Below are 19,016 nucleotides of genomic sequence, written 5' to 3'. Positions count from 1 at the left end.
CCAAACCAACCTGCACATGCCCAGGAAGAACATGCAGACCAACCAACCACATCAAACCTTCAGAGCAGTTTTCAAGATCATATTTATTTATTTCTCTCAACGGAAACCCAAGTGACAATCAGAATACAGTACTTTTTTTAATCCTCAAACATTTTTTTTTTTTTTCCTTTTCTTTTTTTTCTTTTTTTAAATTTATTTACTCAAAACGAAGAGAACACTCAGTGCAATAAGACAGAGGACTGACGGTGCGGTGCTCTCTCTACCTTTTTCACAGTGCACGTTTATACACACAGAAAGATTGTACATCATCGTTATTACATTTCCGGCCTCCTCCCACCAACGACAGGGAAAAGTGAATGTCTTAAAACAATCATTTTTTTAATTTTTTTTTTTTTTAAAACTTGCATACAGTGTAGCTTGGCACACACACACTCACTCACACACTCACTCACACACACACTCACACACTCACACACACACACACAGCTCCCTCCCTCACACACACACACACAGGTACGACACACAGGGGTCTTCACCATTGATTCCCACTGAAAAGGGGCTACTGCACTTGCACTCTGCGGGCTCGCTCCTCCATTCAAACCCGTGCTATTTTGGCAATGCTGACATTGCATTTTAATGTGCAAAAGAGAACCGGATGGTGTGAGACGGAGGCTGAGGTAGAGGGAGAGAGCGGGGGAGGGGTGGGGGTGTGTGGGAGGGGGTGGGGTGGAGGGCATATGGAACCAGCCTGATTAGATGTGGTGGAAGATGATGGGTAGTGCAGATTCTGTTTGTTAGGGTTTTTTTTTTGACTTGTAGGCCCTTGTGCATCCCCCGTCGCTTCGACCGGGTTGAGCTGTTGCCATGTCATAGGTCCTTAAAAAAACTAAACAATTTGACTCAGAGGCGACCAATTACAGGCGACTGAACGTTGCACGCAGGCAGTGTCCTGAGGCGTCGCCTCCGGGGGTTGGCCGTTAAATGAAAAAAAAACAACAACAAAAAAAAAAAAAACGGTCCATGGCACAACTCACTACTCCCTAACAGTTTCCCCCCAAAAAATATATAAGCATAATCTTGACAGTTACGCAAGTGCATATGGCTATTATAATCTGCAGTTAAAATCAAGGAATCTTCTAAAAGCTCGGGTGTTGATTGTACGGGCTGGGCGTTGGCATCAAGTACTGACACTGTGTCGGCGCTCGCAGTGTGCATGGCAATGTAAGGGTGCTGGGACTCGCCAGCTATTGCCACTAACCCCGATTTGTTGGTTTTTGAAGCCATCCAAAGTGCAACCACACCCATATCGCGCTTTTTTTGTTTTTTTTTTCAACAGGCTTTGGCCGGAAATTATACTGTTTTAATAATGTATGTTCTAATTTACTACCTCCACCCCCCCCCCCCCAAACAACCCTCATAGCATCTCTTAGAAAACAGCTCACACTTCCTCAACAGAAAACCAGTCGAAGGCTTTTTGACGCAGTGACGACACAGTTTCTCACCGTTATAATATACAAACTGAAGAGTTTCCCCGTTTCTGTCTCGAGGGCCAACGTTGTACATTCTGCAACACCGCTGGACCCGGGGCGGCGTGGAGCAGCCCTGCGATCTCCTCCCACTCACGATACGACAGTGAGAATGTAAAGTATATAGACAAGAGTTGAATAGTCCGTTCGCTTAAGTGCATCTGAGCACAGAAAGAAGTCAGGAGGCATAAAGAAACTTATGCTACTACAGTACGAGTATCGATAGATTATGCTTTCAAATGTAAAATTAGATTAAAAGAAAAATAACATTAAAAACAAATATTAGATTGCATCTACATCTACTGTACATCATTTGAGCTGCTTTTTGATCCCATGTCATCTCATTTAGAAAATATCTATTCGTCATCAAATCTCTACTAATTATTTATTTGTATTTTTTTTACAAGAGTCCAGCCACAGGAAATAGAAAAATATCAAATATCACCAGTGATGATAAGAAAACATGACGACCTGAACGAGCAGATATATTGCTGTGGTGACCACGGTTTGTCCTTTGACATCAACGAGCGTCCGCCCTCCGGTCCAGTTCAGCCCTGCGGGGGGACGGAGGAGGAGGGGGGGTCAGATGGCTGTATCCCAGAACACGGTGGTCTGTGTGGGATACGGGGGAGGACGGATCTTCTTGGCGCCGCTGCTCTTCCCCCAGCCGGGGAGGACGGAGGCGCTCTCCGGCTTGCACTGGCCCCGCTCCGCTGGGTGGCGCTCCTCGCTCTTGCCCGGGGGTGGAGGCGGCGGCCGCTCGGCGCTCCTCTGCAGGTGGGGGTGCTGCCGGGAGCGGATCTCCATGCAGAGGGTGCGCTTCCTCTCGATCTGCTCCAGCATGGTGGTGTCGCCACATATCCAGGGCATCTGAGGCATCTGAGGGTCCAACAGAACACGTTAAGTTCAGGGATGAATCCTCCAAACCTCCATCACTCGATGGAGGAGGTTTTTACTGGCGCTCAAATCAGAAGGTCTCATGAAGCCGGGGGTCAAACGTCAGGCTCCCAAACAAATTGTTAGAATTTAAAAGAAAACTTAGATTTTTTTTAACAGCAGTAATAAGATAGCGAACTATCATCCTCCTAAAAGCCACGCTGCCGGCGGAGTTTGTAAAAACTCCCATAATGCAACAGTTAAAGAAGTTATCAGGACATTTCACTGTATTTTGCACCAGAATCTCATAAAATTGTTGTTGTAAGTTGTAAGGCCTTTTTTTCAGGATATCACAATTTTAATCCTTTATTTGATTCTATCAATTGTATAATCTCCATATATGCACTTAAAAAAAAAAAAATCTATTTCGGAAAGTCATTTTCGGTACTGTTATGTTTGATAACTAACTGCCACATGTTTTCAGATTTTAAAGAAGTTTTTCTTTGGCTACAAGAGGCTGACGCTGCCTGTCGGAGCCGCTCACTCATTGTCTGCCGGCTATTTCTTCAGACGTTTGTTGTTGTTGCATTATTTGGACACTTGGTGGCGGTAATCAGGCTCAGGTTGTGGAGGGCCAAGGTCACAGGAATGCAGTGGGACACTGCAGCAACATCTGCCTACCTGACTGTGGTGCGTCTCTGCGGCTCTCCTCTGCGGCGTTCCCATCGGAGAAGGATTAGCAGGCGTGGAAGGCGAGCGGCCATATTTAGACGGAGCTGTCACGTGGAGAGAAGACGCCATGTTAAAGTCAGAAGGCCTAAAACCGGCAGTTAGACGAGCTTCCCCAGCGTGTGATTCGCTGCTCTCACCGTTGCCCGTCCCGGCGGTGGTCGGAGGACTACCAGACGCCCTTCCGTGGTGAGTCGGCGTGGTGCCGGTGGAGTGCTGCCCGTTCCGGTCTTGTGCTTTGGACTGGTCCGGGTTGTGGTTGGCCCTGTTGTCTCGCCGCGGCGTGCCGTCCGGTCGGTATCCCCGCTCTTTGCCGTCGCTGGTTTTGGCGCCCTTGGCGTCGTGGTGATGCGGCTCCGAGCCGTTCAGGCTCCGGTCCTTGCTGTCCCGTCGCACCTCCAGACCCGTTTTGCTCATGTCCTTGCTGTCCTGCCGGGGCAGGGGGGGAGGGGCGAGGTCTCCATTGTGGCAGCTCCGATCTCTCCCCTCGTACTTGTACTCGGAGCTGGACCCGACCCGGTCCCGTTCCTTACTGCTTCTGCTGGTCTCCTGTCGGGGGAGGATCTCTGGCGGCTGGTCTATTCTACCTTCGTGTCTGTGCTCTACCTCATTTCTCTCTCGCTCTTTGCCCTCCTGGTGGACTGACGGATCGGGCCGGTGGTCTTTTCCGTCTTGCCGGTATTCCGGTCTGGTTCTGTCTTTGCTCTCCTGCCTGGGAAGCAGTTCGGGGGGTTTGGAGTCCACGCCGTTCCTGGCTCGCTCCTTGCTGTCCTGCCTCGGCAGCAGCTCGGGGGGCTGGTCCAGCAGCCGGTCTCTGTCCTTGCTGTCCTGCTTCAGCACGGACTCCATGCCGTGGCCTCCGCTCCGATCTTTGCTGTCCCTCCTCGGCAGCAGCTCACCGTTGCTGATGCCTCGGTCCTTGGAGTCTCTTCGTATCAACGGGACGGGTTCTAGGGAGATGCAGCCTCGGTCTTTGGAGTCCCGTCGGACCGGGCCAGGCTCCACGCTGCTGCAGCCCTGGTCCCGGCTGTCCCTGCGGGCCGGCGGCGTTTCTACAATGCTACAAGTGCGGTCTTTGCTGTTGCGTCTGTGTGACGGCGGCTCGACACCGCCGCCGCCTCTGTCCTTGTCTTTGTCTCTGTCCTTGTCTTTGTCTCTGTCCTTGTCTTTGTCTCTCCGGTGAGAAGAGTCTTTGCCGTGACGCTCCTTCGACTCGCGCTTCGACTCCTTGCTGTGGCCGTGACGCTCCTTCCCTTCTCGCTTGGACTCGCTGTGAGACTTGCTTTTAGACTCGGCTGCAAGAGAAAAATAATAAATAAATGAATAATTAATATCCATTAATATACATCCTTTGCAGAGAGTTTATGACAGATTATAGTCTTCGAGAATTCTGAGATAGCAGCACTACACAGAGGAGCCAACGTTTTCCTGAGGAGACCCAAGGCGGTCAGGACATGATGACATGTCTTTGAAATCTGTCGATTCAACATCTCAAAGTCTCATAACGGATCAAAACTGTCTTATATCTTATAAACTTGGTGAAAGAACTCAAAATGTAGACAAAGTTTCATAGAATCTCAAGAGAACAGTCAGTTTTTCCTCATTGGCTATACTGTAATTGTTTGAGGGTGCAATTCCCACAAGTGTCCACTAGATGGCACTCACCTCCCACCAAAGTGAAAGTTAAACCTGACGCTAGATGAATCAATATGTGGGATTTAAAAATCATGATTAATAAGAACTAACTTTTATCAGCTGATATTTTTTTTCTGATTTAGAAGAATCTTGTAAAAAAAAAAAAAAAAATTTAATAAATACAGATCGCCTCCATTATGACTATCATTCTCAACAGCAGTATAACGTAATATAATCTGCAATATTAAGGACGATAATCTGAACACTGTTCAGTTTTGTCGCCTCTCTCTATGAATTACAGTGTCATGATGCGCCCGCCGGTGTACGTAGAGTATTTGCGGCGTGTGCGTGCGTAGGGAATGCACATGGGGAAACCCTGTATGTATGTATGTCACCGACTCGAAGCCCAATAAAGACGTTATGGATCCAACAAAGAGAATATATCTGCGCTTGATCAATTCCCACCTCCTCTATATGGTTTCTCTATGGCTTCCATACGAGGTTTAACAAACCGTGCGCAAGCATCCGCTGTCATGCCCACGTGTGTCACACATGCCATGATGTGTGTGTGTGTGTGTGTGTGTGTGTGGTGATTAACCAGTTGGTAAGTGGGTCAGGCGAGCTGTTGCTGCCTCCATTGCTTCAGAAAGGGGGGGGTAAAAAAAAAAACTCTGTCTTTCTACAACCTCCATACTCATGACACCGTGTGTGTGTGTGTGTGTGTGTGTGTGTGTGTGTGTGTGTGTGTGTGTGTGTGTGTGTGTGTGTGTGCTTGTAGCCGGTTACAGATCAATGTACACAACCGGTGCTTGCATGTCAGACGAAGCCCCGTTGTGGTTCTCCTACGCAGGTGTTTGGTAACATGATGCATAATGTAAAAAGCTCCGTCTCCCCAGCTCGTCAAATGTAAAGCTAAACATGTGCAAACGTTGTTCTCGGCCACATGTTCCTGGAGGACGGGAGATCAGAACAAGTGTCACCTGACAGAAAATCACAACTGCATTGCTTTAAAAAAAAACAGCAGATGTGTGGAAACCAAAGTGGAAGGTTTATAGACGGTTTTACTGAAATCAGCTGAGAATGAATGTGATTCTCTCCACTTCCACTGCCTCCATCTGCGCCGCCGCCTGATTGGCCCCCGTCGAGTGTGAGGCGCATGCCGATTGGACGGGGGAGCGGCAAATTGTCAAATTCCTCTGATCAGGTGTAGATTTGAGTTCTCTTCGGCGTGCCCCGAGCCGTGATTGGCCGCATTACCCACAGGGAGGGAGTCTGCAAATAAGAAAGAGGGATTTCTCCTCCCTCCGCTGTTGCTATGTTGTAGTTGCTAAGAGCGATGACGGATGTGCGGATTCTTTGTAGTTCTTTCATGATTTATGATCTACTGAGATAAGCCTCTATTTTGCGGCGTTTAATGAAAGATTTTGGTCGTATTCGGCGGGACATCTCGGTGTGCGAGCAGGAGGGAACGCTGGAGTGGAATGAAGGTTTAAAATGCAGACGAAGCGTCTAATCCATTAAAAATTCCATATTAATCTACAAGCAATCCTTTTCAAATATGCATGACATGCCTCTGCATGCACGATAATGTCCTTCATGCATTTATGAAACGATTTTCTGCTTGTTCAGTTTGATGCCTGCTGTCATTTATTTTCTTTTTTTTTACATTAAGCAATCAATAATAAGCACAAGAGTGTCCGCTTGTGCACAAGTTTTGTATAATCTGGAGGGAAGGTGGTGTTCTCCTTGAGAGCTGCGCTGATTTTCACGGCTGCTTGAGAGAATATCTGTATTTAAATGTGATGTTTACATATTTAAAAGTAATGCATCCCGATGGCCTAATGCCATGAGTAGGTTTGAGAGGCCTGCTGTCCGCTTTAGCATTTAATCCCCTCAGATTAAATCATACGATCCGTTTCAGACTTGGCATGGTGGGCCCAGATTAAACAAATGGGAGGACGCTACTGCAAAACGCAGTGCCGCTACTGTAAGAGACGTGTTCTGTGCACCGCGAGACAAAATTAGCAGGTTAATGTCGTTAACCCAAAAACGGGGAGGAATTATACTGCCGCTGATTAGGGGAAGGAAAGCCTGTTTGTGTTTACGCCGAGGTATTAAGAGGCTCTTCCTTTTAATATTTTAGGATTTTTCATGTTATTTCTTTTTCGGTCTTAAATCAATCAGATTCTTGTGTTTCGTTCGTAGATTAGATTTCTGTCACACATTTATCAAACTGTAAAAACTGATCAGAAACCAGGGACGACCTGCCAGACGTCACATGGCCAGTGGGCCGCACGGTGGGGGTGCAGTGGTTTGCTGGTTCAAACACCCGCCGGGCCTTTATATGTGAGGTTAACTCGTGACCAAAATCAGGGATCTGTTATATCGCTTTAAAACAAATCAAGTTTAACTGGAGCCGCAAAACATGTTGAGCATTTAAAATGAGTTTCATATATAATTTTGATATATATAAAAAGAAACTGTCTTATGTTATTTTTATAAAGTTTCAATTACAATTTATTCCATTTCCATCTGTTGATTTGTACCTGATTCTAAGCATTTCTTTTATCCAATTACAACATTTAAGCTGTTTTAAACATTATGAAGCAGTTTTGTGAGTTTGTTTTACCCATTTTTAAACATATTTTCCTTTTAGAAACCCGAGTCACATTAGGTTGTTTCTTTAATTTAACCTGTTTTAGCAGTTCTTTTCCCATTTCTTGTGGTTTTATCTATTTTTCCCCAATTTTAGCCATTTCATTTGTGATTTTTTTTATAAAGCCCTTTTTAGCCCAGAGTTAAAAGTCCTTTTGAAAATGACTGTTTGCATAAATTAAATGAAAACAAGATAAAATGTTAATTTAGGTATAAGTTTGTGGAAGGTTGAGGGAGAAGTTACAAAAGAATGTGGAACAGTTCCCTTGTTCTGTTCTGTCACAATGACTTCCTGTCCTCTGAGGATAAACTCTTTGGGTTCATTCACAAGTTTTTCCGCACAAAAGATGAATTCAGCTCTAATTTTGTCCGTCGCTTCAATGAAGCCATATTTAATGTTAACAGTCTTTTTGATCTTTATCTTTAGCCCGACTCGCCGCTATTTTTTCCTCCCGCTGCTTCCTCCGGGAGCCCACCTTTGTGTTTATTAGAGACACTTTTAGTGTGAACGCTGAAGCTGTGACATAAGTGAATTAAATGCGGACTCATCTTAAAATCAACGGGGTCAGACCCCCCGGGTTGGGAACGACTGCTCTCGGCCATCACCGCCCAACAAGAGACGTCCTGTCGCTGCTTGTTATAAAAGTAATTTACTTCCAAAATAAAGTTTGGACTTGTCTTCACCTCTAATGCTGAAGCTGTGGGCGTTAAACCAGTTTTATTATGTTGAGGAATGGAGGAGAAAATCCACTGAGTGGGTTGACCTCTGCCCGGTACTCCAGACTAAATCCCCGAATGTGTGAAAGGACTCACTCTCTCCGGGCTCCTTGGACTTCCTGCCGCTGGCGTTCTTCTTCAGCATGTTCCTGCCGGTGGTGAACAGGTTGGTGAGTTCGTCCAGAGGGCTGGTGGGCGTCCGCGAACGCCCCGACGACACGTTCTGCATGGAGCCGTGGAGCCGCCCCACGCCGTCCTGGGGCGGCGAGCCCTTCCCGTGCGGGGTGGCGGAGGCGCTGCGCGGCAGCCCGCCGGGGAACGGCATGGGGGCGTCGAAGGGGGGCGTCCGCATGAGGCTGAGCGGCGTGAGGCAGCGGCCCATGCTGACCGGCGACGGGCAGGCGGAGTGGCTCCGCTGGTAGGAGGAGGAGGACGAGGACTTGTAGAGTGTGCAGGGCAGCGGCGGCGCCGAGGAGCGGCCGGACACGGTGAGGGTCGGCGTGGCGGTCAACTCCCTGCGGAGGTGCGCCGAGGTGGGGGGCTCGCTAGAGGAAGTGGGGGATTTGCTGTAGGACTGGTTCTCCAGCATGGGGAGTTTGGCCACGTCTAGAGGGGTGAGGGGGGATTCGTCCGAGTTGGGCGAACACTGCGCCGGCGCCGGCGGGAACACCAGCAGGGGGGGCCGATGAGTCAGCAGGTTGGGGAACGGCGCGGGAATGTCGCAGAGGGGAATGTTTCGGGGCGTGGAGCAGCGGCTGAGGGGCTCGGGGTCGTACGGCGCCGGCGTGGGGCACGCCGAGCGACACCCCACCGGGTCAGTGCGGTACTCCATGTCGTCCAGAGCCGGGTACTTCATCTCCTCGTACACCGACTCCCCCGGCTCCTCGTCCTCGCTCCTCAGGGGCTCCCGCGGCCTGACGTCGATCCCGCCCATCTCGATGTAGACGGGTTCGTCCTCGCAGTCGTCCGTGGGGCTGTCGTCGCTCTGCGGAGGCGAGGCGCTGTGGTCGCAGGGCGAGCTGACGTGGTGGAGGGGCCTGGGGGGGCAGACCCTGCTGCCCCCGTGGCTCTTGATGTAGGACTCGTCGAAGGAAACGCTGAGTTGGGTGTTGGGGTTCCTCCGGGGTTTGGGTGGAGGAACCCTCCTGCAGTCCTCGCTGCAGCCTTGAGCTGCTGGAGAGCGAAGAGACAAACTGTCAATACAAGTTTATGTCGAATTCATAATGTGCAAAAGTCTCAGGCAGGCATGACAAGATAAAATAACATGACTCCTTTTTTTTTTTATTAATTTTGAATTTCTGACATGTTGATTCGGAGGCAACGTTTACACGTACCCAGGTAACGGTGACATTTCTCTGCGTTTCTTGCATTTACACATAAACGCAGCTACGACGATGATTGTTGAAAATTCCGGCCACAATGGAGATCTGGATAAAATCTGTGTCTCCGGTTTTATCTAAAGGACGGGAGGCTGATAGTTACTGTACGTCACAACTTGTGACATCATGTTTTCTTCCAGGATTCTGATTGGCTATTATGGCTTCATGCTTCTTGTTACACTGCCCCCTGCAGGCCTGGCTGCTCATAGTAGCTCTGAATCAGGTGGATATGTGGGTCTGTGTCAATGAAGATTTATTTTTTTAAGGTAGAAGGGGAAATATCAGTTTTTGTAAAAACCCAGTTTTTGGCCTGAGTTGTCGTCTTCCCTGGCTGAGTGCTGGAGGTGAACCGGGCAAATGAGCTGCACCTCAATCAGATTCCACTGATTTCCTACAGCATAGCTCGGTTGGTAGGGTAGTCGTCTCCCAATCGGAAGGTTGCAGGTTTGATTCCAGTGTCCAAGTGTCCTTGGGCAAGACACTGAACCCCATTGCAGTGACAGCGCCTTGCACGGCTGCAGCCTCCAATGGTGTGTGACTGTGTGTGTGAATGGGTGAATGTGAAGCGCTTTGTCAGCTAAAAGGCGCTATATAAGTTAGTCCATTTACTCTTGATGTGACTTCAGGGCTGAAGGCATCACTTCCATTTGTCTCTCCTCGAGGTGAGTTTCTTTTTATTGTTTGGTTGTCATCCAGGGCAGGTTTACAGGTACCCAGGTTTTTACAAAAAACAACATTTTCCCCTCTACGTTTACAAATAAGTCTTCATTGGCACGTTCCTGCATTTACACCTGATTCAGAGCTGCTATGAGCAGCCAGACCTGCAGGGGGCAGTGTAACGAGAAGCATTAAGCCATGATAACCAATCAGAATCCTGGAACAAAACACATCACCAATTATGACGTAATTCTCTGCCTCCCTTCTTTAGATAAAGTTCAAATTCAGAGGTCATTGTGGCCCAATTTCACCAGTCGGACCCATTCAGGATAAAATTGGTCTGAAATGAGTTTGACACCCCCGGTGAGGCAGTATTTTCACTGGTATAGTCATAGTTCTGACAGATCCAAGTAGCGTCTCCCTTCGCAAGACAATCCACAATTTGATAGTTTTTTATTTTTTTGAATTATTAATGACAATCAAGAGAATCTTCAGCACTTTACAACAAGCCTCCTTCATTCATGAGGGTCAGCTGGAGGTCGTCACACATCGCTGAGAGCAGTACTTTGAGTCAGATATGTGGGAATAGTTACGGCATATGCATGTTTCTAGGTCACATATATGGCAGTGGAGCAGTATGTGAGTAGAGTATCTGGGTCACACACACACACACACACACACACACACACACACACACACACACACACACACACACACACACACACACACACACACACACACACACACTGTAGAGCTTCTTTTTGATAGTGGTGACGTAGCATTGCAGTGTGATTCTCTGTGGTTCGCAGTGCTTTACATATACAGTATATATAGAAACGCTACTGTACGATGCGGAAACGCGCTGACGGCTGACCGACGGCGGTCAGCGCTCTGAGAGAAGCTCAGAAGATTTCTAGGTCAAACCCGGAGATGTTTGGAAGGGAAGGGTCCTTCTTCCTCCGACCGGCAGCCGGAGATAAGTGAAGCTAAGAGCTGGACCATGTCTGAAATTTCCAAACTGCAGATTTTACACCTTTAATAATTTAGATGCCAGATGGCCCCCACACACACACACACACACACACACACACACACACACACACACACACACACACACACACACACACACACACACACACACACACACACACACTTCCCATCACTGTATGACTCACCAGCATCACTCCATACATACACACACACACACACACACACACACACACACACACACACACACACACACACACACTGCTCAAGCCTGCACATTCCGGGAGTGAAATTAGGGCACATACACATTTCTATGTGGACTATGAGGTCAATCGTTCCAAAAAAAGGAAAGTCAAACTATGTCAGTGTTCGTCTTGTTCGACTCCTTTGATTTACTGATTTTACTGTCATCAAGATTTTTTTTTTTTTTTTAACATTGGCCCAGAAAAGTCACAAACATGACGTAATGGGTAACTTGCATCTAAAAAAAGAAACAAACAAAAAAAATCCGATGACTTCATTTTCAGTATTTTTCCTGCTTCTCATTAAACCACCGGATGTGCTGCTGATTAGGTTAATTAAAAGTGAAATAACATCAGCAGTGGTTTTTTTCCCCCCACGTGCTTATAAGGTGCAAATAGGAGATTAGTTTCAGTCCAGATGTGCCGGCTGTATCCTGTGCGCAGTCTCTTTGTGTAAAACGATGGTGTGCACACATTAATGTAATTATTCCATTTCCTCACTACTGTCCGACCCAGCGTCACGCTAACAGGTTTTAATGGTGGATGCAGAGATCTGTTTCAGCTCTGATGATGAATCCACGCCTTCCAACATCTCTTACTCGCTGTCCTTTCTCCTCTCCTCTTTTCTACTGCCCCCCCCCCCCCCCCCCCCCCCCCCGTAGTGGATGTGTTTACCCGCAAAACCCTCCCCCCTCCCTCTCCTCCTGGGGAAAACGAATCTAGGTCAATCGCTCCTCCTGAATGAATTCTCCCCCGAACAGGCTCCTCCCCTTCCCGCTAAAACGCCAGCTACAGAGCACGCAACCCTCCCCTCCGTCAGGGACACCCCCACACTCCGCCTGCGATTGGCTGCCGGGGCCTCAGACTGCAGCATCCCTGCAGCCGCATTGGCTGCGCGTGCCGGGCGATGCCGTGATTGGCCGGGCTGCAGGGGGTCTTGTTTCTGTGGGATGGTTGCTGTGGTGCCCAGGAAGATCTGTGTTGCTCACAGAGAGATCCCCACCAATCTGAGCCGGGGCTGGCCGACTCCCGAAACATCACGCCGACAGCTCAGCTCCCCAAACACAAGTGGGAGTCAAAGCTTCCCGCCGCAGCTTGTTTTTTTTTTATTTTGGTTGTTTTGTTTTAAAGATTCTTTCCATCCAAATCACAGACATGTTTCTCCCCCTCATCATCAGCTTAACACCTGTAGAATTTACACGTGCTTGTTTGTGCAAACGTTTCCCTGATAGGATCCGATCAGGTCTGTTATTACACATGAACAAGGCTTTTTCTGTGACACATTAGCGTCTACTAGCTGTGCAATCAGAACAGATGTGACATTTCTGCAGGATTGGACTAAAATCTGCTAGAAAACATCCGTCGGATGTGAATTTACTCCAGCTGTTGAATGTTTCTACTGTAGAACGTGTGAATGCACCAGACTTGTATTGTTTACTCTGCAGGATCACTATTACATTATGTTAATAAGTGCAGGAAGGTTATTTTTTTTGTTTAATAAATGTGTTCCAAATTCACAGAGATCACAAAATTAAGGCTCTAATGAGTAACACAACACTTGATTTAGCTTTAGGGCATTGGCACACGTCCAAAATATGTTCTATAGGAGCTGAAGTTAAGACTATCGATCGTTATGAAATACGATTCCATTGCATTATTTATCTTCTTTGTCCTTGTAATTGAATGTTTGTTGCTCCGATGCTAACAACAGACGGAATGTCGTACAGATTCTCTCCGTCTCGCCATGTGTTGCTGGATCTCGTGTGTTGATGGTTGTTATTTGTTTTCTGGCCGATCCAGAGGGCTGTGATTACCTCGTTGTACCCATTTGCACCCGTCGGAGTGGATGAGTGGGTATTGAGCAGAATGTCATGTCATTGTGTTGAGGAGGGCACTGCAGAGAGCGGCTATATTTAGCTCGGCGGTTCGGTGTGAAGTGCCAACTCCACTCACCGTCACATCGCTCCCCGCGGCAGGTGGACACCGGGCTGTGGTCCACCGCCTCCGACGACATGCTCAGCTTGGTGGCCGGATCCCTCCGGGGCTTCGGCGGGGGCTGCTTCCTGGAGGTCGGGCTCCCCACCTCCTCCTCTCCCCCGCCCCCGCCATTCCCGCCGCCCACGGAGTGGAGGGACTGGGAGCGCACGGAGAAGCCCTGCCCCGCAGGCGATGGCGTGCAGGTGGGGCATGGGCATGCGTTCCTGAGGGTCCGGCATGGTAATGGAGCCCATGCGCAAGTGCTTTCCTTCAGTGGCGACGTCCTCGCCCGTTCTGAAGGAGCCGGAGAAGGAGGAGACAGATGGAAGAGGGTCAAAGGAGTCAAGACATCTGTGAAGCACTTTTTGGGCGTTTTGCACGATCTAGCGGTTATGCTACGCAAATAATGGTTCGGTCAATCATGTGGCCTAATGCTAACCCTTAGCGACCAATGGCAGCACCCTATGCTAACCGTAAACGTTAGTGCTGCATGATCGACCAATGGTTGCACCCTAATGCTAACCCTTAGCGCAAACCGATCGACCAATGGTTGCACCTCACGCTAACGCTAAACCCTTAGCGCTATGTAATCGACCTATGCTTGCGTCCTAACCCAAATGCTAACCCTAAGCCTTAGCACTCTGCGATTGGTCAATAAGTGCGCTATTTAAGGATCCATTATTTGCGCAGGGCCCGTCACCCAGAAGCAGCAGACATATTAATATTAAAGGAACGTATAAATCACAGCAACGCATTTTAATAAACTCGAAGAAATCAAAAAAAAGTGTGTGTGTGTGTGTGTGTGCGTGCACAATCAGCATAAATCATGAGAATGCCGGCACAGATGTGCCACTGCAGCTGATAACAGAGCAAAGCATTGATTTGTGTTTAACCCTCGAGATGACTGCTGTCCCTCACATAATGACACCATGGAGCCCAGCCCCCCGCTCCCCGCCTCCACCCCCCCCACCCCCGCCTGTACAGAATCAATCCCTTTAAATGGATGATTGGCCTGAATGGAGCGTTAATGATGTCTGAGTGGTGATTGGGGGGGGGGGGGGGTTACGAGCATTCATCTGTGTGTTCATCAGTGTGTCTGCTGCAGCTCAAGATCTGATGAGAGACGTGAAAATGTTGCATCGTTTATCAGCTTCATTTGTACATAGACAATGATAATTACCACCACAAATCTGAATTTGAATCTGAATTTGCATGTGACCCTCCACAGCTAACATGCATGGGAGCATGACCCCCCCCCCCCCTCCAGTGTGTGTGTGACTCTGCTGACTGTGACTCCCTGCAGGCCAGCTGCTGAACAGAAGGCGCTCGGCAGGTTGGCTTTGTTGGTCAGGGGCTTAACTTTGCCTAGCAACAGGCACAAACACCGGCTCCCGCCATGCAACCACCACTGATTCGTCATAAAACTTAATCATGTGTGCATAATGGGCAGAAAAAAGGATTTGTTAGGACACGACAAGTGGCGAATTTAAAGGTGCGTGTCCAACCTGTGGAGCGGCGTGGACGTAAACAATGAGGTGGGACGGTTTGGAAACACGACGTGATCCATTGAATATAAAAGTCTGTTGTTGTTGAATGGCACATCCATTGTTGGAAGCGTTCAGCCACAGGTGTGTGTTTCTCATGTGTGTGTGTGTTTCTCGTGTGCGTGTGTGTGTGTGTGTGTGTGAGTGTGTACGTCGGCTGGGACATGCACACGGCCGGCGTGTGACTGGAGTGGAAGTGACGGGGTTATTTATAGGATGTTTGCCCAGTGATTGGCTGCAGGACAGAACCACAGGTGCTCTCAGACCAGTCGGAGTTGACTTGTTGGTCGATTCGCACACTGTGACGTCACGTGACAGAAAAAAACAACAACACAAACACTGAATGAGGACTTTGGAGGAGGAAAAAGAAAAACAACCGGCCTGCATTTACGTGACGAGCGGGGGTGAAACCAGGAGAAGGAGTTCGTTGGGAATTTGCATTGATATGGAAATATAGGGAAATGACACTGTGTGTGTGTGTGTGTGTGTGTGTGTGTGTGTGTGTGTGTGTGTGTGTGTGTGTGTGTGTGTGTGTGTGTGTGTGTGTGTGTGTGTGTGTGTGTGTGTGTGTGTGTGTGTGTGTGTGTGTGTGTGTTTTTCCTCCTCTGACTGAACACAATAAAGGCGACCCGGAGTGAGCGAGCGGCGGGCAGGAAGGCCCGCCTCACTCAAACACAACGTGCAGATTTGATTGGCCTGTGGCTCCTCCAGCTGTCACCAGGCAGAACACATCTCCTGCAACCGAGCTCACACTTAATCTCCCTCTTACAGGTTTTTTTTTTTTCTTTCAACCCCCCCCCCCCCCCCCCCCCCCCCCCCCCCCTAACCTCTTCAACACACTTCCTCTAACAAGCTCTCTCTCCCTCACACACTCACACACTCACACAGGCCATTTGCTTCTCCTGACCCGAGCTCCTATATTCCTCATACGTGCCCGTGCATGTACACAAGCATGTGCAGGAATACAACCGTGCAGTTCTCACACTCATTCAGTTACTGTAAAATGGGTCGTGTCTTTGACCTACTTGTATATTTAAAAAAATTCTTCCTCTAGTGACTGAGTATTAATGTTTTAGTTTTGGCTACAAGACAGAGAAGGGAACAGGAGGACAGCAGATGGATGCCACTGTCCTCAGGCATCATCCCATTCACACAGTTACTGTAGGCGACTGCATCAGACTGCTGATTACACGAGGAGGAGTTGCATGAGATGAGTCTCTGTGATGGAGTCATTTTGCATGCATTATATTATCTGTATTCTCTATAATAACTCTCTGCAGACAGTCCCGGTGAGACAAAAACCAAAACTGCACTGCATGACCCCGTAACAGAAATGTGATGCGTTCAAAGCACATAAATAGGTCAAGAAGAAGCACATCTGGTGGCAAAACAAAAAAAACAAACCAAAAAAAAAAAAAGGCTCAGCTCCCAAAATTGCACGAGTGTAATTATTTCATGAACAGATCAAACTTCCAACAGCTGCTAAACTACTTTGTGCAGACGGACTGACAGAAAACAGATTATTTTTAGATTCCATGAAAACAGAGGATGACAACATCTCTCGCCCTCAGCCTCTCCGCTCGCTCAGCAGCGTCACAATAACTGTCGAAAACTGGCAGAAGTACTTCACTGCTGCTGTACTACTAATGAAATATACATTCAGTTCATTCGTGGAACAGGAAACAGAACCACTGCAGTTAATTTGACAGTGTTATTTGACATTTTACCTGCAGGTAATGTAGTTAGATTACACAGATGATTGTTCATTTTGTGAGTTAAGTTTGAAAGAATGAAACATGACTAAGGATCATCAGTTTATGAAGTTAAGGAAGGAAAACTTATTTCTGACGTGACTTGCTTTTAATTTTAACTCCGTGTTGTACTATCTTATTGAGATAAAGATGCAGAAACTGGCTTGTCCGGATGTTTTCACTGGAACATTTTAAATAAGTCTTTTTTTTTTTTTAATTTGTGAAAACAATTTCTCGCTGTTTAGTTGTAATTTTGAGGAAAACGGAATAGTAGAGGAAAAAAAGTACATTGTTTGTGGAAATTCAGAAAACATGAACGTGAATTAATTGTGAAATAGAAAATAATGTTTGTGCTTCTCGCTATAGGTTATGTCCACCTCGTCACACCCGCCTGATCCCAACCTGCCAACCCGTTTTCCCTCCTGAATGACGAGCAGACTCCACTGCGCTCATTCTACCACAACATGAACACGCTGCGGCCACGTGGAGTTTCCTCACGTTTTGGAGTCACGTTCGCCTCTTCCTCCGTCAAACAGTCGACACCGGCGCGTCGCTCCGGCGGCGTTTTCATCCCAACGTATGAAACGCTGCCGCCGGAGAAGAGATGTCGAGAGTGAGCTCGAGAACGACTTCCTGCTCGGCCGAGATCTCGGTTCCTCACCCTGACACGCTTACTCCCTTCATCCTACCGATGTGGAGCAGCGCTGACCTCCGCCCAAGGACAAGTCCCAGATCGGTCTTACGCTGGGAAATTAATTATCCTCCGCAGATCGCGGCGTGCGCTAGTCCACACTCGTAAACCCCGAAATAAAGCAGCCTGCCTCAGGGACCCTCTGGTCGCTCGTCCCACTTCCTGACAAGCTGATTAGAGAGTGAACCCGCTGACACGCTTTACAGGACAGAATCACTCCGACAGGTGCGCAGCCTTCACCTCTCCGCGGGCTCATACCTCCTTATGGCTTCCTCCTGTTTTCTCTTCTTGTCGTTTTTCTCCTGCAGGAATGTCCTATTCTTCTCATTCCTGGCGTGGTCCAGGTTCTGGGCTACCAGGCCGTTGTAGGCTCTCAGCCCGTTCTCCTCAACATACTGGAAAAAGCTGAGAGTTTCCTCCTCCTTGGAGCTCATCATTCTTCAAGTGTTTCCACTGCATCCTGACGAGGAGGGAGAAGACACGTTAGTCACAATAGAAACCACCGCCACGTCCCAACGTGCTCTGATAAGTGAGGATTCATGTCGGACACAAAGATTGCATTAAAGTGATTTGAAGGTTCGAAACTTGAATCGAGTCCGGAAGCATTTTCACACGACGATCTCTGTCATCGTGCGTAGAAACAGCAACACGCCGTATTTACACCAGCGCCCTCACGCGCATGTAAATACGGCTAATGGAAGCGACTGTCGAGCAGCAATTACTCATTGCCTTCTGTTTCGGTGTGAATGTGCAGCGGCTGCTCATTTTCTCAGTTGTGTTTGCACGTTCGCTGGCAGGAATCGCTGGCTCCAACGAAGTGAGCGAGGTGCTTTCATCTTCTGCTGTTGTAAACATGCGTTGGGCCTGACTGTGAAAACGGCGCTCCTGGGACCAATCGCCTCCGCTCAGATGACATGAAGCGGCCCTACTAGACTGAGATGTATGGCCCGGCGTGCCTGGCGACCATCGGTCTCATTCTGAAGATCAGAATTACTACAGACCTCCAAATGTTATCCGTATGAAAAAGATTATTCAGAGACGATCACGAGAAAAGGAAATGGATTTTGCATTCTGGGGTTTTGCTGCCACTCGCACAAAAACGAGGCTGATTCACTCGTCGAGCATGTGCGGGATGCAGCCGCCGACAAATCCATGCAACTGCCTGCAACATGGCACGGGCGGCGTGCAACAGCGCCGCGTGGAATTTGGGGGAGCAGAAGAAGACGGTCCATGCTTTTTTTATTTTTTTTTTTATGTAGGTCAATGTTTTCAGATCGGCCTAAGACTCATGCTTGTTTACGTGTGAGAGGAAGGGGGGAGGGGGCGCGTGGTAACTGTATGTTTGTGTGTGAGTTTAGGAAGGGAAGGGCAGCGGGGGGGGGGGAGCCAGATGGAGATTGCTTGGCTAACCGAGAGGCCGGCCATTGTCTGGCCACGCTCAGCCTCCCTGCACCGTGTGTCTGTCTATCAATAACTCCAGCATGTCGGCGAGGTCAGCAGGTTTATCCGCCGGCTCTGCTTCCCATGATGCGTTGGTTGACGACGGCGGTCTCAACAAACACAACCTGATGAGAGCCAGAAAGACAGAATCACCGCCTCAGAGTTCAAACCGGGGCACCGGAGCCTGATGTCAGGTGGTGTGAAGATTTC

At 48.4% G+C, this 19,016-nt stretch overlaps 1 protein-coding gene across 1 annotated transcript; it reads right to left on the bottom strand.

The window, feature by feature from the left end:
- Positions 1-396: 396 nt before the first annotated feature.
- Positions 397-17,803, bottom strand: nyap2b (neuronal tyrosine-phosphorylated phosphoinositide-3-kinase adaptor 2b; the record flags this gene model as incomplete). Its single annotated transcript, XM_080472734.1, is given in 7 exon segments — positions 397-2,405; positions 3,084-3,178; positions 3,272-4,426; positions 8,235-9,311; positions 13,357-13,588; positions 13,590-13,674; positions 17,625-17,803. Coding segments are annotated over 7 exon segments (3,120 nt in total). The 3' UTR covers positions 397-2,108.
- Positions 17,804-19,016: the final 1,213 nt, after the last annotated feature.

Source organism: Lipophrys pholis (assembly GCF_963383615.2).
Source record: "Lipophrys pholis genome assembly, chromosome: 1".
NCBI classification, from domain to species: Eukaryota; Metazoa; Chordata; class Actinopteri; order Blenniiformes; family Blenniidae; genus Lipophrys; species Lipophrys pholis.
The sequence above is the reverse complement of the archived record's forward strand: the minus strand, read 5'-3'. Positions and strand labels throughout refer to the sequence as shown.